General features: G+C 38.3%; 2 protein-coding genes across 2 annotated transcripts; one reads left to right on the top strand and one right to left on the bottom strand.

Annotated features, from left to right (window-relative positions):
- Nucleotides 1–1,119: 1,119 nt before the first annotated feature.
- LOC140828626 (ethylene-responsive transcription factor WRI1-like) lies at nucleotides 1,120–11,368 on the bottom strand. The gene is made up of 8 exons (XM_073191563.1): nucleotides 11,148–11,368; nucleotides 10,869–10,951; nucleotides 10,726–10,734; nucleotides 10,553–10,641; nucleotides 10,420–10,456; nucleotides 2,038–2,077; nucleotides 1,799–1,926; nucleotides 1,120–1,677 (listed from the first exon to the last, which is right to left on the bottom strand). Exons 1-8 carry the CDS (start codon nucleotides 11,366–11,368, stop codon nucleotides 1,196–1,198), a joined length of 1,089 nt encoding a protein of 362 aa, XP_073047664.1. The 3' UTR covers nucleotides 1,120–1,195.
- A 3,005-nt stretch (nucleotides 11,369–14,373) lies between these two features.
- LOC140825263 (protein HAIKU1-like) lies at nucleotides 14,374–16,369 on the top strand. The gene is made up of 2 exons (XM_073186929.1): nucleotides 14,374–14,509; nucleotides 14,625–16,369. Exon 2 carries the CDS (start codon nucleotides 14,868–14,870, stop codon nucleotides 15,864–15,866), a length of 999 nt encoding a protein of 332 aa, XP_073043030.1. The 5' UTR covers nucleotides 14,374–14,509; nucleotides 14,625–14,867; the 3' UTR covers nucleotides 15,867–16,369.
- Nucleotides 16,370–21,365: the final 4,996 nt, after the last annotated feature.

Raw genomic sequence — 21,365 nt, forward strand, 5'->3', positions numbered from 1 at the left:
CGGTCTTACGGGTCGTATTTCGTGAGACAGATCTATTATTTGAGTGCTCCATAAAAAAATATTACTTTTTATGCTAAACATATTACTTTTTATTGTGAATATCGGTAATGTTGACTCATCTCACAGATGAAGAAACCGCATCACAAAAGACCTACTCTTTATTTTTAACTTTTCATAATTAATATATGACAAAAACTTATGTGAGAGGGTCTCACGGGTCGTATTTTGTGAGACAGATCTCTTATTAGGCTATTAATGAAAAAGTATTACTTTTTATGCTAATGTATTGTTTGGTTCACGTACTTGTAAGTACTAATGTAAATAGTCCTATCATATAACTTGTTTTGTATAAGTATTATTTATCTCGATCAATCAAATTATCAATTATTTATTTCACATCAGTCAAATTCGTAATAATTATCTCACATCAATCAAATCAATAATATAAAATAACGATAGTACCCTTAATAAATAATATTATTAATATTTTCAACAATGACAAAATAATAATATCATATTATTTCAAATTTAATCAATCAAATCAATTAATCAAACATTATATTAACTATCATTTTCTGTTTATTTTATTATTACAAAATATTAGTTATCTCTATACTATATATCTCATATCATGAACCGAACGGTAGCTAAGAGTATTACTTTTTATTATGAATATCGGTATAGTTGACCCGTCTCCAGATAAAAATTCGTGAGACCGTCCCACAAGAGACCTACTCTCGTATATATATACTAAATTTATATTGATAATACACAGATTGCGACTAAAAAATGTTAAGGACCTTAAAACTACAGTTCTTGTTATATGACAAATTCTTAAAAAAAAAAATTATTTAAAATTCATGTATCAAAATTTACCTAAAATTTAAATCTATACGTTCATTACAAATAATATCCAACTTAAAATTTTAATCTAATCAAAATTCCAAAATACTAGATTATTTAATAGTAATAGTTTTGTCTGCTGCAGCATTTTGTTTGGCACAAAATTTTAACATCCGGAGCTACAGCTAACCTTAGTACCTAGTCAACAAAATCACTTATTCACTTCCAAGTCTCAGAACTCTATATATTGTAATAAACGAAACGATTTTATTCGGACAACGTATGTCCGTATAGCTAAATGCTTGGCAGCTAACTGTAATTTTGTGGCATTCAAGAGACACTGTTCTAGCTATTAGCTAAGCATTTCTCCTGGCAATTCCAATCTATTCTTTTGAATCTTTGCGTTGTTTTCGTGGTCAATAATCGACATGCTCTCAGATGAATAATTCTTTTCCACGAGTTGTTTGAACATGGAAGAGCGGAGTAAAAGGCCTAATGCAGTCGGAGACGAGCCCTTATTGTATGGACGGAGGGGAGTCAAATTACATTTTTCTTCCAAGATTTTGCATGAAGAGATCATTAAGGGATCCATTGTTGCAAAAGAATTCGGATCGACCAATTCCGGTTCTTTCTTTCGAACACACATATAGTTAGATTTGTAGACGTGTGCGGTGTCTCTTTCGAATGATCCTCTAGTTTGAAATGGAGCTGGATTTTGATGATCAGGACCCAGCCATTTGACGTAAGTGTTGAGACCAAAGTTAGTGACTGCATTGATTCCTCTGTATTCGATTGCAGCTATATCATATGCATGTGCGGCTTCTTCTTGGGTACCTGCAGTTATCCAAAAAATTTATAACATGAATAGAGTTTTCAATATATTTGTATCACAATAACAGGAAGTACAATAATTTTAACAACCTCACATATTTGGATCAATGGATAGGTGACTTACCGTAAGTACCAAGGTAAAGATATTTGTTTCCGAAAATACGACCAATTCTTGCTTCCCATCTTCCATTATTATGATGCCTCGCCACTCCTCTATACTTGGAAGCACCTCTAGCGAAACCACTGCTTCTTCTGTGTGTGTGTGTGTGTGTGTATGCAAGCTCAAGTGATCAAGAATGTGGATAAATCCAAATGAAACCGAAATATACATAAAAAATTTCATGACTGGGTGGCTGATGATACCTTCTAAGAGAGGCTAAGTATTCCTCCTTGGTGACATTTTGTCGACCAAGAGACAAAGAAGTTAATGAGGTAGGGGCCAATCAAAGAAAGAAAAAAAAACGTGTTGGCATATTTCGCGGGTCAACAAAGTTGGATGGAAATTGCGTAATGAAATTGTGCGCAATTTCCTGGTTCACACTGGATGATGCATCTATAAATAGATGCATCATTCGAACATTTCATTGCATCCCGTTCTGAGTTCCTCTCTCAGTAGACACATATTTGAGTGTGTTCTATAATATTTGTGAGGTGTTTTGTTCTCCTGTATTAAGAGAGTGTGTGTTCTCTTTGGAAACACAGTGAGTGAGTTGTACACCACAAAATATTATAGTGGAAATTCTTTTCATCTTGCCCGTGGTTTTTACCCTAATAATTTTTAGGGGTTTTCCACGTAAATCTCGGTGTCCAGTTTATTCTTTATTTTCGGGTTTTATTATCTCAAACTTGTTGGTCCCACGTGCGGAATTTGAGATAATAAAACCCGAAAATAAAGAATAAACTGGACACCGAGATTTACGTGGAAAACCCCTAAAAATTATTAGGGTAAAAACCACGGGCAAGATGAAAAGAATTTCCACTATAATATTTTGTGGTGTACAACTCACTCACTGTGTTTCCAAAGAGAACACACACTCTCTTAATACAGGAGAACAAAACACCTCACAAATATTATAGAACACACTCAAATATGTGTCTACTGAGAGAGGAACTCAGAACGGGATGCTTTCAAGATGAGCAGAGGGAGCTCTATTTATAGAGCTCCCCGTAGGTATGAAACCGTGTGTAGGAAATTTCCTTCGACTTGCAAATTTCCAAACGCGTTGTCCATCTTTAATGTTTTCAAAGAATGCTGCTCATTTAATGCAATGTCGGATACTTTGACTTTGCCAACATTTCTCCCACTTGGAGATTTGATTGAGAATCAAACACATCTCCACACATCCTTTCAATCTTGCCATTCCCTGCTGCTTACGTATCCGCTAGACCACTTGAGAATCTACACCACTCAAACTTATCAGTGTTCACTGGCTTGGTCAGAAAATCAGCTATGTTGTCCTTTGTATGGATCTTCTGCATATCCACGCTTCCTTCTTCTACTACTTCCCGCACAAAGTGAAATTGTACTCCAATGTGTTTCGTTCTGGAATGAAAGGCTGGATTCCTTGCGATGTGCAAGGCACTCTGACTGTCACAAAACAAATGAACATTATCTTGTTTGTGCCCGATCTCCTCCAGTAACCTTTTAATCCATATTGCCTCTTTGCAAGCTTGAGTAGCTGCCATGTATTCTGCCTCTGTTGTAGATAACGCCACAACTGTCTGCAGTTTTGAAACCCAGCTTACTGCTCCTCCTGCAAGTGTAAACACATAACCAGTAGTAGATTTTCTCTTGTCAGGATCACCTGCATAATCTGAATCGACATAGCCCCTGAGTGTAAAATCCGATCCTCCATAACATAATGCAGCATTCGAGGTACCCTTGATGTATCTAAGGATCCTCTTGACAGTGCTCCAATGCTCTCGTCCAGGATTCGCCATATACCGACTAACTGCTCCCACTGCTTGAGCAATGTCCGGTCTTGTACATATCATGGCGAACATCAAACTCCCCACTGCTGATGCATATGGTACTCGAAACATCTCCATCCTCTCTGCTTCACTGCTAGGACACATCTCGGAGGATAACTTGAAGTTAACAGGAAGAGGGGTCGATATTGGCTTACTATCTTGCATGTTGAAGCGTTGCAAGACTTTCTTCAAATAATTTTTCTGGGAAAGCCAAATCTTTCTGTTACTTCTGTCTCGGTGAACTTGCATCCCTAGAATCTTGTTTGCTGGTCCCAAGTCCTTCATATCAAATTCCCTAGCCAACTGTGCCTTCAATCCTTGGACCTGATCTTTGTTGGGGCCTGCTACCAACATGTCGTCCACATACAACAGCAAAATGATATAATCATCACCAGACCTCTTGAAATACGTACAAGGGTCTGCACTCAGTCTGTTGTATCCAAGGCTCATGATATAGGAATCAAATCTCTTGTACCAACACCTCGGCGCCTGTTTGAGACCGTACAGAGATTTCTTCAACCTGCAAACCAAGTTCTCTTTGCCTTTTTCCGCAAAACCTTCTGGCTGGAGCATATAGATTTCTTCTTCAAGATCTCCATGAAGAAACGCCGTTTTTACATCTAGCTGTTCTAGATGTAGGTCAAACACCGCACACAATGCCAACACTACTCTGACTGTTGTAAGCCGAACCACAGGAGAAAATATCTCATTGAAGTCAATACCTTCTTTCTGAGCATACCCTTTTACTACCAATCTAGCACGATACCGTTCCACTTGATTATTGCCATCTCGCTTGATCTTATAGACCCATCTGTTACCGATGGCTTTCCTCCCTCGTGGTAGTGTAACAAGATCCCAAGTTTTATTCCTGTCTAATGCCTCCAATTCTTCTTGCATTGCTATCATCCACAAAGATACATCCGAGCTTTGAGTAGCCTCGTGGAAACTCGATGGCTCACCATCTTCTGATAATAGACAATATGCAATGTTGCTTTCAGTGACATAATCTGAAAGCCAACCTGGTGGTCTTCTGTCTCGAGTTGACTGCCTCACATTGGAAACCTCAGACTCAACTTGTACTTGTTCTTCGTGCTCTGGTACTGCTTCACAAGAAACTTGACCTTCGTCTGTCTTATTTTCTACCTGGAAAATAGTAGTTTCTGAATTCTGTGTGCCTTTGTCTCCCTTTACTTTATCTTCCTCGAAGATAACATCCCTGCTGATGACAAGCTTGTGAACAGTAGGATCCCACAAGCGAAACCCCTTTACTCCATCAGCATAACCCAAGAAGATACATTTTCTGGATTTAGAATCCAACTTTGATCTTTCTTGCTCATTGTACAGAACGTACACCGGACTTCCAAATGTATGCAAATGAGAATAATCTGTCGGCTTCCCAGTCCACATCTCCATCGGAGTCTTCAGATCAATCGCCACTGAAGGAGAACGATTGATAATATAACAAGCGGTTTTAACTGCTTCCGCCCAAAATGACTTTTCTAGACCCGCAGTCCTCAACATAGCTCTTGTTCTGTCCAACAAGGTTCTATTCATCCGCTCCGCCACTCCATTCTGTTGAGGTGTGTAAGCCGTCGTGAACTGTCTCTTGATGCCCTCATGTTGACAATATGCATCAAACTCGTCACTGGTATATTCTCCTCCATTGTCAGTCCTCAGACACTTGATTTTCTTTTCAGTATCAAGTTCAACCCGCGCTTTGAAATCTTTGAAGACCTGGAAAACATCTGATTTCTTCTTGATTGGATACACCCAACATCTCCTAGAGAAATCATCAATGAACGAGACAAAGTATCTCGCTCCTCCTAGGGATACAACCGGTGCTTGCCAAACATCCGAATGAATCAGCTCTAATATGCTTTTGCTCCAGGCAGTAGAAGTGCCAAACTTTAATCTGTGTTGTTTACTGGTAACACAGTGCTCACAAAAGGGTAGTAACACTTTTGTAAGTCCCGGCAGCAGCTTCCGTTCTGAGAGAATTTTCAAACCCCGTTCTGACATATGCCCGAGCTTTCTATGCCATAACACTGTTAATTCTTCTCCTGAACCATTTGATGCAACAACTAGCTCCGCCTCTTTGTGTGTTTCTCCCAAAAGTACATACAGATTGGCAGCAACCTTTTCCGCCTTCATAACCACAAGCGCGCCTTTCACAATTTTCATGATCCCGTTCTCGATCCGAGTTTTGCACCCGATGTCATCCAATTGCCCCAAGGACAAAAGATTTTTCGTCAGTCCTTTCACATGTCGTACCTCCTGTATGGTGCGAATGGTGCCATCAAACATTTTAATTTTGATAGTACCGACCCCAGCGATTTCCAAGGCATGATCATTTCCCATGAATACAGATCCTCCTGAGATTGGTTCATAATGATCAAACCATTCTCTCCGAGACGTCATGTGCCACGTCGCTCCTGAATCCATAATCCATGTGTCACAAAATTTGTGTCTGCCTTCTGCAACAGTTGCCGCTTCGTTGAATAATATTTCACCACTTCCTGAAGTACTGGCCACATTTCCTTGAGAACTTTTATCGATACTCGTACACTCTCTCTTGAAGTGCCCTTTACCGCCACATTTAAAGCAGTAAATATTTTTCTTCTTACTTCTCGACTTTGATCTACCTCTCCTTTGACTCCCACTGGAGTCACGATCCATAAATCTTCCTCTTATCATCGGTAACGCCTCTGCTTGCTTCGAGGATACCAACCTATCTTCCTTATTCTTGCGCCGGCTTTCTTCACCGAGAACCGCAGTTAAGACATCGTCGAATCTTAGAAAGCCCATAAGAATATTGTTGGCAATGTTGATGATAAGTTGATCGTATGAATCTGGTAGACTTTGAAGTAGAAGCTCCGCACGTTCATTTTCCCCTATTTTATGCCCCATGGAAGTGAGTTGGGCAAATAGAGTATTTAGTGTATTGATATGGTCGGTCATCGATGAGGATTCCGCCATCCGAAGAGTATAAAGCCTTCTCTTTAGGAAAATCATGTTGTGTAGCGACTTGACCTCGTACATCTTTGTCAAAGTATCCCAGATATCTTTTGTCGTTTTTATCTCGGAGATACTTGACAATACTTCGTCTGCTATGGCCAAGTGTAAATTGGCAACTGCATTATCACTCATCTCATTCCACTTTACATCGTCCGCCATTTCCTCCGGTCTATCTCCAATAGCCGCCAAACAATTTTCTTTTCTTAAAATTGCTTGCATCTTTATTTTCCACAACAGAAAATTACTTCCATTGAACTTTGTTATCTCGTACCTTCCCGCCATTATGTCTACAACAATTTTATAGACTGGACAAAATAATCCCACCTTAAATAAAAAATCTCAAAAAATCTTTTCTGATGTGGAAGATCAGTCTAGGCTGCAACCACAGAGCATACTCAGAATTTTAAGAAATTTTAAACCAAGGCTCTGATACCACTTGTTGGTCCCACGTGCGGAATTTGAGATAATAAAACCCGAAAATAAAGAATAAACTGGACACCGAGATTTACGTGGAAAACCCCTAAAAATTATTAGGGTAAAAACCACGGGCAAGATGAAAAGAATTTCCACTATAATATTTTGTGGTGTACAACTCACTCACTGTGTTTCCAAAGAGAACACACACTCTCTTAATACAGGAGAACAAAACACCTCACAAATATTATAGAACACACTCAAATATGTGTCTACTGAGAGAGGAACTCAGAACGGGATGCTTTCAAGATGAGCAGAGGGAGCTCTATTTATAGAGCTCCCCGTAGGTATGAAACCGTGTGTAGGAAATTTCCTTCGACTTGTAAATTTCCAAACGCGTTGTCCATCTTTAATGTTTTCAAAGAATGCTGCTCATTTAATGCAATGTCGGATACTTTGACTTTGCCAACATTTATTTTCATTTCTTAAAACTGCTTGTATCTTTATTTTCCACAGCATAAATTTGCTTATAAGATGAGAGAAAACTCGTAGACATAATGGCGGGAAGGTACGAGATAGCAAAATTCCGCACGTGGGACCAACAAGTGGTATCAGAGCCATGGTTTAAAATTTCTTAAAATTCTGAGTATGCTCTGTGGTTGCAGCCTAGACTGATCTTCCACATCAGAAAAGATTTTTCGAGATTTTTTCATTTTGGGCGGAAGCAGTCAAAACCGCTTGTTATATTATCAATCGTTCTCCTTCAGTGGCGATTGATCTGAAGACTCCGATGGAGATGTGGACCGGGAAGCCGACAGATTATTTCCATTTGCATACATTTGGAAGTCCGGTGTACGTTCTGTACAATGAGCAAGAAAGATCAAAGTTGGATTCAAAATCCAGAAAATGTATCTTCTTGGGATATGCTGATGGAGTAAAGGGGTTTCGCTTGTGGGATCCTACTGTTCACAAGCTTGTCATCAGCAGGGATGTTATCTTCGAGGAAGATAAAGTAAAGGGAGACAAAGGCACACATAATTCAGAAACTACTACATTTCAGGTGGAGAATAAGACAGACGAAGGTCAAGTTTCTTGTGAAGCAGTACCAGAGCACGAAGAACAAGAACATGTTGAGTCTGAGGTTTCCAATGTGAGGCAGTCAACTCGAGACAGAAGACCTCCAGGTTGGCTTTCAGATTATGTCACTGAAAGCAACATTGCATATTGTCTATTATCAGAGGATGGTGAGCCATCGAGTTTCCACGAGGCTACTCAAAGCTCGGATGTATCCTTGTGGATGACAGCAATGCAAGAAGAGTTGGAGGCATTAGACAGGAATAAAACATGGGATCTTGTTACACTACCACGAGGGAGGAAAGCCATTGGAAACAAATGGGTCTATAAGATCAAGCGTGATGGCAATAACCAAGTGGAGCGGTATCGTGCTAGATTGGTGGTAAAAAGGTATGCTCAGAAAGAAGGCATCGACTTCAATGAGATATTTTCTCCTGTGGTTCGGCTTACAACAGTCAGAGTAGTGTTGGCATTGTGTGCGGTGTTTGACCTACATCTAGAACAGCTAGATGTGAAAACGGCGTTTCTTCATGGAGATCTTGAAGAAGAAATCTATATGCTCCAGCCAGAAGGTTTTGCGGAAAAAGGCAAAGAGAACTTGGTTTGCAGGTTGAAGAAATCTCTGTACGGTCTCAAACAGGCGCCGAGGTGTTGGTACAAGAGATTTGATTCCTATATCATGAGCCTTGGATACAACAGATTGAGTGCAGACCCTTGTACGTATTTCAAGAGGTCTGGTGATGATTATATCATTTTGCTGTTGTATGTGGACGACATGTTGGTAGCAGGCCCCAACAAAGATCAGGTCCAAGGATTGAAGGCACAGTTGGCTAGGGAATTTGATATGAAGGACTTGGGACCAGCAAACAAGATTCTAGGGATGCAAGTTCACCGAGATAGAAGTAACAGAAAGATTTGGCTTTCGCAGAAAAATTATTTGAAGAAAGTCTTGCAACGCTTCAACATGCAAGATAGTAAGCCAATCTCGACCCCTCTTCCTGTTAACTTCAAGTTATCCTCCGAGATGTGTCCTAGCAGTGAAGCAGAGAGGATGGAGATGTCTCGAGTACCATATGCATCAGCAGTGGGAAGTTTGATATTCGCCATGATCTGTACAAGACCGGACATTGCTCAAGCAGTGGGAGCAGTTAGTCGGTATATGGCGAATCCTGGACGAGAGCATTGGAGCACTGTTAAGAGGATCCTTCGATACATTAAGGATACCTCGAATGCTGCATTATGTTATGGAGGATCAGATTTTACACTCAGGGGCTATGTAGATTCAGATTATGCAGGTGATCCTGATAAGAGAAAATCTACTACTGGTTATGTGTTTACACTTGCAGGAGGAGCAGTAAGCTGGGTTTCAAAACTGCAGACAGTTGTGGCGTTATCTACAACAGAGGCAGAATACATGGCAGCTACTCAAGCTTGCAAGGAGGCAATATGGATTAAAAGGTTATTGGAGGAGATCGGGCACAAACAAGAGAATGTTCCTTTGTTTTGTGACAGTCAGAGTGCCTTGCACATCGCAAGGAATCCAGCCTTTCATTCCAGGACGAAACACATTGGAGTACAATTTCATTTTGTGCGAGAAGTGGTAGAAGAAGGAAGCGTGGATATGCAGAAGATCCATACTAAGGATAACATAGCTGATTTTCTGACCAAGCCAGTAAACATTGATAAGTTTGAGTGGTGTAGATCCTCAAGTGGTCTAGCAGAAACGTAAGCAGCAGGGAATGGCAAGATTGAAAGGATATGTGGAGATGTGTTTGATTCTCAATCAAATCTCCAAGTGGGAGAAATGTCGACCAAGAGACAAAGAAGTTAATGAGGTAGGGGCCAATCAAAGAAAGAAAAAAAAACGTGTTGGCATATTTCGCGGGTCAACAAAGTTGGATGGAAATTGCGTAATGAAATTGTGCGCAATTTCCTGGTTCACACTGGATGATGCATCTATAAATAGATGCATCATTCGAACATTTCATTGCATCCCGTTCTGAGTTCCTCTCTCAGTATACACATATTTGAGTGTGTTCTATAATATTTGTGAGGTGTTTTGTTCTCCTGTATTAAGAGAGTGTGTGTTCTCTTTGGAAACACAGTGAGTGAGTTGTACACCACAAAATATTATAGTGGAAATTCTTTTCATCTTGCCCGTGGTTTTTACCCTAATAATTTTTAGGGGTTTTCCACGTAAATCTCGGTGTCCAGTTTATTCTTTATTTTCGGGTTTTACTATCTCAAATTCCGCACGTGGGACCAACACATTTTGCATTATTTCTACCTCTTTCTCATAATCACATATCTGCAGGAAAAAAAATAGTATGTATAAATATTTAATTTTGATTTTTATTGTTTCTGAAGTTTAATCACATGCATGATATATATAATTATATTATACCGGGAAATTTGTGTGTGTTGATGTTCCCCAATACTTGATTGCAGCCAAATCATATGCTCTTGCCGCAGCTTCTTCTTCATCATAGGCTCCTAGATATAAATATAATTTCGTGATGTTTATTAATTTGTGGCAATAATATGTAAGTATTTATGTAAGTAATTGTAGGCGCTCACCAAGATAGACTGCGTGTTCCATGCAAACAATCATAGCCAGACGACATTGTGAAATTATAAAAACCAACAATATATTAGAAATATTTATTATATGAATATATATTTTGAAATTTACTAAATATTACTTGAAATGTTACAAGTACCTTGTTTACCCTTCTTTTTCTGGGTTACATTCCAAGAACCTTTGTCCCATAAATGAGCTTCAAAACGACCCGTCCACCTATGCCTGCATGTGATACTAAGTTGTTAAGTTTTCTTTTTTCGTCTTCTAACTCGTCAAAGTTGTGTTATGGTCATATAACTTGGTTTTTATTGGTTTTACAAAGTATAAATTTGATGATCTACCGAAGATCATATCGCTTCAAAAACTAAAAAATCCTGTACTTTGACCTATTTGTTGGCTTCAATGTATAGAGACTCACCTGCTTACTCCTCGAAATCTAGAACTTCGTTTTATCGTCGAAGCAGCGGTTGAAGTAGTAATAACAGATTTCTGACCGTGATTGTATCCTCTCGATATGGATAGAGGTGATCTACGACGCCTCTTAACGCACTTGGCTGCTGCATCTTCAACCATCAACAAGACACGCTTTTCCGAGTTCGTGCAGATTTCCATTTCTTTTTTTTGGCATCCGATTTCCATTTCTTGATGTCCCACGAACTTATGCAATACGCGATGCCTGATTATTTATAGACGACGTCGAAATGTAGGCGCATATTTTTTTTCTTATTTTGTTCTTTGTGAAAATGACAGGATTTGAAGCGATGATTCCCGTGTCAAGTTTGATTGTCTTTTATATTTAAGGTAGCTTTGGATAAGAAGCTTCACTAATTAGTCATATAAGATTTTTGATATAGAGATTATCTGATTTGATCGTTGCTTTCCAGGCAAATTGTAAATTCTGAAACTAAACACTTCCAACTAAACTCAAAACCCCATTTTTAAGGGGAAAAATCTTTATCCTCTGTAACGCAAAAAAAAAAAGCGAAAAATGTTTATATCAATTAAAACCAACCAAAAAATTATTTGATTACTGTCCAGTAATCCGAATTTTCGGATAGTTATTGAGCTAACTCGGAAAAATATGAGTAAAAGATGATGATATGTCCTCATGATATGTCAAACGATTATTTTAGAGGCGGGACATCAATAACAAATACATATATGTCACGCCCCGAGCCTGGGCCCGCGCCTGCGTGACTGCACAATGGGCCGCTATAGCAACTACTTCGTATTCGTCCTCGCTTTACGAAAATGATTAACCCAAGTTGCTATAGAAGTCAATTGTAGCATATTATAAACTCATTTTAAATCTTTAGTTTTTCAGATGTGGGACAGGGGTATCACAATCACCCCTCCTTCAGAACGCGACGTCCTCGTCGCGGCCTGACCACTCGATCCACCAGCACCGAGAATCTAGAGGTGGCTCCTACAGGTTCAAGAGGTGGTTCCCGTCATGTAGCACTTTGCCCCGCAGGTTCAAGAGGTGGCTCCCATGCACGTAGCACTTTGCCCCGCATAGCACTTATTTCTCGGTGTTCCATGCCGGTGACCTGCTCTGATACCATTCTGTCACGCCCCGAGCCTGGGCCCGCGCCTGCGTGACTGCACAATGGGCCGCTATAGCAACTACTTCGTATTCGTCCTCGCTTTACGAAAATGATTAACCCAAGTTGCTATAGAAGTCAATTGTAGCATATTATAAACTCATTTTAAATCTTTAGTTTTTCAGATGTGGGACAGGGGTATCACAATATATATATGTTCCACTTATTTGAATTTAATCGATCATAAACGTATTTAGTAAAAGACTCTCACATATTGTTATAGTTTATGACAGGATATTGGATAAGAGGATCGTAAGGACGTACGTGCACCCCAGACAAGTCTTCAATTTATTCCCACCAGCTTGTTTAACAACTATAATAACTGAAATCCAAAAATAATTACGTCGGACTTTGTATTAAATCGAAACAGACAATAGATCGTATGCTTGTAAAACAACAATTTTTTTCAGCATCATCGAAGCATCCATAAACGCGTCTTATTCGTGATATTTACCAGACAAATTGAGAATCGTTGGTTGTTTATGAAAGATATGTATGTATTCTGGGATCCTTCGTCCAGCCTAACGTGATTTATTAGGGTTGTTAATTGGCTTCTTTCAGCGTGCAACTTGGTCAAAAAACATGAGTGGCTAAGTTATGCTCTTACAATTCTATTCAACGGATACACCAAAGGAATCTGTTCTTTTATGATCGATATTAGTTAAATTGGACAATTAACAAAGGTGGTCGCTACTCTTCCGTGCACATTGTGTATAACTCGTAGTAACGTAATAACTTGCAACCTATGCTAAACGTGGGCGATGTTTTTTGCTTGTGTAGTTTGTCATTATTTGGCTTTTTGGGTGCATGATAATAATGCACTAGGCCAACACAAGAATTGCTTCTATTATGAGTACCTATGGGTCTAAGTATTCTTATAAAAATGGCCACTAAATCCCTTTTAAACTTTCTGTGTTGCCTAAACAATTTTTTTATAGCTAGCCCCCCAAAATTTGGTCTATTCCAAACTTTATTCTTAACACTAGGGTGGTGAAATCAATTGGTTAAACAAATTAACCGACCAAATCTAACTAATTTGGTTTGATTAATTTGAAGATTCGGTTTTAGTTTTTTTTTTTTAAAAATCATTTAAATCGGTATTTTTTTATATTTTAAATTCAATTAACCATATTAAACAGTTTATTAATCACCGTTATTAAATTAACGAGTCGTGTTCTATTTTTTGTATATAATGTGGTGTTTATGCGATTATGTTGAGAAAGTTACTCTCGGTATAAAAAAAAAATAAAAATTTATTTTTTGATTTAAAAAACTTAATCGCATTTTAAAAATTTAAATACAACGAATGTGCAAAATAATTAAGCTTCGAATTTAAAATATTATAAACCATAAATTTTATAAAAAGCGAAATTAAAATTTGAATTAAAAAAATTACAAATCATATCCACATAAATGTTATTTGTAGATTCGTAAGTATGATGCAAACGAATCAAACCGTTCGCGATTTATTTAGAGCTTGTCTAGGTAAATAACTCGTTCATTAAGCTTATCGAGCCGAGTTTGAGCTCGATTTCAAGCTCAAAAATTTTATCGAGCCGAGCTCGAGTTTAAAGATATTCGGTTTGTATGTTCGCGTTGACTAGTTTGTTGGGCTTTGAATGTATAATAACAATATACGTTGTTCCACATCTAAATTTAAGTGTAATGGAAATTATTGAAACACTAAAAAATAAAAATATATATCCTCTTAAATTATTTTTGTTGACATTTTTAGCTAAAAATTCTCGACAAGCTCAAAAACAAGTTCACTTAACGAATCGAGGTCGAGCCAAACTTGTTAAATATATATTTCATAAAATTGATTTGTGAGACGATCTTATATGAATTTTTATATCTGAAAAATAGACCGCAAAGATATCGGATATATTTATTTTTGTTTAAAAAATAAAAGAGAAAAGGGCTAAACCCGGTTCCTTTTATTAAATTTTTTAGAAATTTATTTTAATTTTTTGAAGGCTCGGGGCTGCTATCCTTTTCTTCTTTGTGGGGCCGGGAAGCGCATATGTAATCCTTTTTTAACGAATGGACTTCCAATTTCTTTTCCATCCACTTTCCTGTTGACCAAACAAGCGTCCCTTTACCATTTTCGTTCTAGGTTTACCTTGTTCTGCAAAATCCACACGGAGCTGGAGTCCATTCTCCCACCATGCAAGGAGTAAATTTCCTCCCCCTTTGATATTCAGCTGGTTCTTTTCGGTCTATTTATGTTTTATTCTAACTAGTTGTAGTAGTTGATATTATTGTTCTTGGTCGATTTTTGAGATGTTCAGGGATCAAGAATTTGAGGGGTTTGAAGGTTTTCTGGGCATTTAGGCGATGAAACAAGATATAGGTTGGAGGTATTTCTGGCCAAGAATCCAAATGTATGGTAATTTACATTTGCTTCTATTTGGTTAATTGCTGCGCATTTGGAACGATTTGATGCACTGATTCTTGAAAGTACTAATTGTTGTTGAAGAAAAGAGAAGTTGAACTTTTATGCGCTTGAGCTGTAGCTGATTTCCCGAGAAGCTATGGATAATTCTAACAATCAACAAAATAGCAGGCAGGCTGATCATCTTGGGGTAAACAAGTTAGGTAAAAACATTAAAAAAAGTCCATTGCACCAGCCTAACTTTTCCAGCCCTTCCAGGCAGCAGCCTCAACCCCAAGTCTATAATATTAACAAGAACGATTTTCGAAACATAGTTCAGCAGCTCACAGGTTCACCGTCCCGAGAACCAATGGCCAGACCTCTACAAAACCAACCTAAACCCCCTAATAACAGGTTACAGAGAGTTCGACCTCCGCCTTTGGCACCAACTAGTCGACCTCCTGTCCAAATTCATCCTCATTTACCATTCTCAGTACCTACACAAGTACAGCATATGGCACAACCTCCTAATGCCAACAACTATAGGAGACCACCACCCCCTCCTCACCAGTTTGATCGGCAATCTTCACCATCTGCATGGTTGCCCCCAACCCCTACTGATGTTTGGACCAATACTACCGAGTCTCCTACATCTGTTTACATGCGTTACCTTCAAAATTCGATCATAGACCAGGGTCCCTGGCAACCCCAATCTCAGCCTCCACCGTATCTACATCCTAACCCTGGCGTGCCTATGCTACCATCTCCACGAATTAATGGAGTTCCACCCCTTCTTGCTTCACCTCGATTGAATGGACCTCCACCACTTCTTGAATCACCCCGTTTGAATGGTCCTCCAGCAACTCTTCCTTCACCTAGGATGCATAGGCCTCCTCCCCCTATGCCCTCTCCAAATTCTCAGTTTCTCGTGCCTTCTCCTACTGGCTTCTGGAATCTGTTGTCGCCTCGTTCACCTTATCCTCTTCTTTCTCCAGGATATCAGTATCTTCCCCCGACTTCACCCGGTTTCTCATTCTCTTCAGCGAGCCAGTCCGGGATTTTGGGTCCAGGGCCTCCACTTCCACCCTCCCCCGGCTATGGTTTCCCTCTATCACCTTCCGGATTTTTCCCTTTTCCGAGCCCAAGTTGGAGGGATTAATTTGCTCCAATCAATGTGTACTTGCATCATATGAAATAAACGAGCTAAGTGATGCTGCTATATTTCTTGATGCTGATTCGTATATTTCCGTAGTAGTGGCACTCTGTTGATGATGCTAGGCAAATGGGTTGCATGCTGCCCTTCTTGAAATATACAGCCTTGGTTCTTTGCCATCGTGTTGTTGTGTATACTGCCTTGTTTGGCATTTGAATTATTCAGCAGCTGTATTTTGTCTATTTCGATTTTCGACGACAGGTTTTAATTTAGTATGAGATGAGACAAAGACCAGGCTACTGGTTCTTATACTTGGATAGATCTGTAGCATGTAGCATTTAGGATGATGGAAGTTTCAAATTCTTGTAAGCTTTCTGATGTAGATTGAACCTTGAAGTTCCATCAATGTTGTCGTGCGCTTTAGCACCTGTTCAGTTATTCGTGTAACGTGTTTCTTTGTAACCTGCGAATTCTTGCGCCTGGTAGTGATATTATGTTTTTGATGGACATTACGGTGGCATTTAGCAACAAACAATGACTGCATTTAAATAACGATGTTGATTGCTAGCTGTTTCCCCAATATTTACACGTTAAATTTCAATCACTTCCGGAGGTTGGAGCTTTATTTTTATGTTTATTTTTGTCCGACTCTTGAGATGGGATAGAGCATTATTTCCTTCTCTTATTTGTGTAATTGTGTCCGAATGCGATGAATATTTTCTCATCTTTCCCGCTGGCATTCTTGACTATTTTGCTCTATTTTTTCCACCACGCGTTTAGGTTTCTGCTGATTTGCTCATACCCATAGGAATTGCTAGTGTAATGTATGGTATCATTATTAAAGTCCTAAGAGATGTTTTGGGAACAAAAAAATGCAGAATTAAGAAGTTGATATATTATAGATTCAGTGACCATTAAGAAAATGTTGTTTTAGGAATCAAGATAGTCAAGCACACAGAAATTGCACAAGTGGTGGGGATATTAGTATACTATTATGTTACAGGGAACAGAAAAGAATGATTTACGAAAGAGATCAGATGCTTATTTTAAATGACTTTGTGTTCATATGTGGTAGTAATCTCCGTCTCTATTATGAATTATCTATCTATTTCTATATTAAGGCTGAGGGTGTAGACTGCTCTTTTTTGGTCTGTTGGTGTGGCCTTTTCTTCTCCTCTTCTCTTCCTCTTCCTCTTTTTACCTTTTTATTTTTATTTATTTGGCAAGTTGGAATGGCTCGTTTCTCATTTTTTGCTTTTGTCCCTCAAGTTCGATATGCCCTTCACTGATTTGCAATATGATCTTAATCATGATATTACTATAAATCAAATTAATAAATTTCAAAAATTAACAAACTATATAGGCACGCAAAGCGTTTGTTGGAGTGCTAGTCATGTATTAAATTTGAGGGTGGGAGGCCACTTTTTCTATCCTTTGGTACTGCTACCTTTGTTTTTAAATTTTTTTTTTTTACCATTTTTTCCTTTTGTTTTCCTTTTTTGTGTTTTTTCCTAATTTCTTTATTTAATATATTGTCCCAATATTGTGCCTTATATGACAATTTTAATTGAAAGATAATTTTGTTATACGAAACAGACTGTACAAGCACGTGCTTCAGAGCTGGCATAGTTTCTAAATCAAATCTCAGTTTGTTAAATTTTTTTTAAAAAAAATATGCTGTTGAAGTCTGCACATTTCCGAAATCTAGGGATTGTGTTTAACACTGTAATATTTTCGCTAAAAAATAAAATGTCATGGAAGTCAAATTAAACTCATTTCAACGAACATCCTAATAAAGTTTAAACAAGGCGATGCCTTGTCCGAGTTGCAAAATATATTGTGCGACGTCGGTTTCTGGACGAGAGTAGTCTTCGAAGCAAGTGTTTTGAGGTTACGAGAAATAATTCTAATCAATTAATATATTTTTATGATTTCTATGGAGTTACGATAATACGACACCTATTTGAAGACCTCGATCAGACCAAACAGCATCGTAACCATTGGAATAATATTTTTTTAAAAAATGTATTAGTAATAATTAAGGCTGCATAAAAATAGAAATAAACACAGAGTGGACATAAAATTTTAGAATGAAACCGTTTTCGTGTGTTTACCAAATTAAAATTCGAAGAACCTTTGGAAGCAGCGAACGAACTACCCAATCCTCCCTACCTGGCGTAGACCTTTTTAGATTATATTCTATTTCAATCTTGTTTTAAAACTTTGGAAAATTCTTTTACTCTTTATTCTGACATTAAAATATTGGCAAATTTTCTTCTTCAGTTCTTAGAAATTATATGTTGACCTCTCGGGGTGACTAGTCCAAATTCCCGCGCTACTAGTCAGAGAAAATTGTTTATATTTATTTTACTATTTTGGATTTTTATGCAATGAAATTTCGATCTTAATCATATATATTTTGTTTTTGGCATTTTTAATTTTTTATCGGGAGTGTTAATTGGCATTACACATGTTAGCAGTACACATCAGTATTATGTAGAAAAATTAACTAAAATTACAAAAAAAATACAAAAATATCGAATTAAAATTAAATTTGATAATTTAAAAAATTAAATTGCAAAGAAACTAGCATACAAATATAAAAAGCAATTTTCCTCGATATTTATATGAAGAAACTAACTATGCTAAAAAAAAACACAAAAAATATTTGTACGAGTAAAACATATGATTACATGGATAGGCCCACGCAATTGCTCTTTTCCTACATGTAAATAAATAAAATCAAGCTTTTCTTCGGAGAGCGAGATCTATTTATCCATGTCAGTGGGAGTTTGAGCCCAAAGCCCAACTATTTATATAAGAGGAGTTGGGGAGCTTGGAGTTAAGCTATGGCGTCAGAGCACACTCTAGGAGACCTGAACAAGGATTCCTTTATCGCCCTTTTGGGGAAGCTGATCGGAGAGTCGATCTACGTACAGAACAACCCGCCGGAGCTCATCCTGGGGGAGGACAGGATCGTCAGACACGTGCTTGATGTCCTCCGCTCCGTCAGCACCGCCACCGGCGGCGAGTCACTTGTCCTGAACCACGTTACTTACAAGCCCAACCGAGGGAATCTCATAGTTGAGTATCCCGGGACTGAGCCGGGGAAGATCTTGTCCTTCGTGGGCATGCACATGGACGCCGTCACTGCCAACTGCTCTGATTGGGTACGTGTTGCGTTTCCGGTTCGCTTCAGAATCCTGTGTTTTCACGGATTTTAACGTGTCCCCTCGTTTTATTTCTTTGTTATGTTTTTTGTTTGTATCATTTGATTGATCGGAACATTATGTTATTTTTTGTGCTCTTTCCTGCTTGGCTGTTACAACCTCTGGAATTGTTTTGCTGTCGGTTATCTGGCCAATGTTCGGTTCTGTAAGTAAATGAAATTCTCGACTTTTGGAGGCTGGAGAGTGAATATTTGTATTTGTGATTGGAATTACGAAGAGAATAAAAGTTCTTTGTGGGTATCCGACTGGTAAATTGAGCTTAGTATGAGGGGGTGCAATTTTTAGAATTTTTAAACTCTTGGCCAATGCTGTGCTTTCACTGATTTTAATGTGCTTCCGGTGCTTTTTCCATGGATATCTTGCTGGTGATGCTGGCTTTTTTTATAGTTTTATTTATTGATTTATTTCTGTTTTCATGTTTTGGTTGATTGGAAGGAAGTGCTATTTTTGGACTTTGTACTTGGTGGTGTCGCAGTTTTTTTGAATTGATATGCCAGCTTCTTGCCTTTTTTGAAGAAAGTGAAGTTTTTGTTGGGATTTACTTTTTACATTTTGGTCAAATTCATTTTGAGTCTAATTTGTATTATTATTTTCTGACTTCAAGTTCAGTCTTTAATTGGAAACTATTCTAGGTTCAGATATTTGTTACCTCCAAATTCACCTTTTGTATGATTAGAGTAAATCATTTCTTTGAACACTCTCATCTTTTAAAAAAATGCTATCCACATTATTGGTGTAAGAATCATTGAATCAAGATGTATTCTGGCAAATGCTTTACATAGATAACTTTTAGCCATGTGTCAAAAGTTGAAGGAATAAACTTTTTCCTGATTTATCTGGAAATCCTTTCTTCTTATCGAGGATTGATTATGGATTTGATAAATAGTTAAAAAGAGTTATGTGCTATATAAAATTGGAATCTGCGGTTATTTGGATGTGTTGGTGTAATCAATGGCCAAAGTTTCCTCTGAGATCCTGTTGTGAACTTTGTTCACCGGTGGCATGATACCATGGAAGCTTCATGTTTGTGGCAAGCTAAACAGCCATGTATTGGCACCAGTGGCATGATACCATGGAAGCTTCACGTTTGTGGCAAGCTATTTCACAGTGGTCCAGCCCACAAGGTACTTCCTCTTAGAATTTTCTTATATAAACTCATTTGAAAGGATTAATAAGATGAACTTTGCATGAACGTGTTACCTTTTGTATGTTTAATGTTTTGAGCGATAAAAGTTGACAGTTTTGTTCATAACAGCGTCATTGTTTATTTAGCAACTAGTAAGTGGTAACTCTATTGTTTCAAGTTTAAAATCAATATCAGACGTAATTTTATCCTAAGAAGTATCTGTCAAACAACCCCACGTTATGAATGAAGCTGAAAGATAGTCGGAATGCGTTTATTTCTAGCATTTGAGATATGTTACGCTAACACGTACAATTACATAATGTATTATTTCATGTCACTTTTTTGTCATTTTTCTTGTTGAATACCTGCAGGCAATCAATCCATTGGAGCTCGCTATGGAAGCTCTTAAGAAATTCAGTCACGGTTTTACAAAGACTTTCCACCACATCCAAGTGAAAGTATTTATGGCTAGGAAGCTCTTAAAGAAATCAGTCACGGTTTTTCTCACACAAAAGCACGCTCAAAATCCGAGTCACGCCCCAAATGGAATAAGACGGTTTTTTGTCGATCGCCTCTAGATCACGCGGTCTAGCAACAATTAATCAACAAGAGAAACAATCGCGCTTCAAGAGAACCTCCAAAGAACCCGCCCTTGGCAACCCTCGTGAAAATCGATCGACAAACGCCACAAAAGATAAATCTTTTGATAAGTTTGATTTGATACAACGCAAAAGTTATAACGAAACTTAAGCTTGTGTTGAAAGAATTCTCAAAGGAATTTTCATAAACTCAATAATGAACCAAAGTTGTTTACAATGAATGAAAATTAGTCTATATATTGATACCAAATCACAAAGATATGAAATCTAGTTACCTAACTAACTAAAACTCTAAATTAGGAAAAAATATTCTCGTCAAAACATATAGGACACGGACCCCGTGTATGCCTCCGGATGAGGGTCCGTGTACACTCGGCCAAAATATTCTCCGGGAAACAAAGGACACGGACCCCGTGTAGAGGTCCGGAGCAGGGTCCGTGCAGACTCGGGAATTCGCCTTCTCGACTGTACTGGGCACGGACCCCGTGTGCAGGTCCGTGCTCGGGTCCGTGCACCCTCGGGTCTTTTGAACAATTCTTGAATAATGTCC

The sequence above is a fragment of the Primulina eburnea genome, chromosome 3 (assembly GCF_022965805.1).
Source record: "Primulina eburnea isolate SZY01 chromosome 3, ASM2296580v1, whole genome shotgun sequence".
NCBI lineage: Eukaryota > Viridiplantae > Streptophyta > Magnoliopsida > Lamiales > Gesneriaceae > Primulina > Primulina eburnea.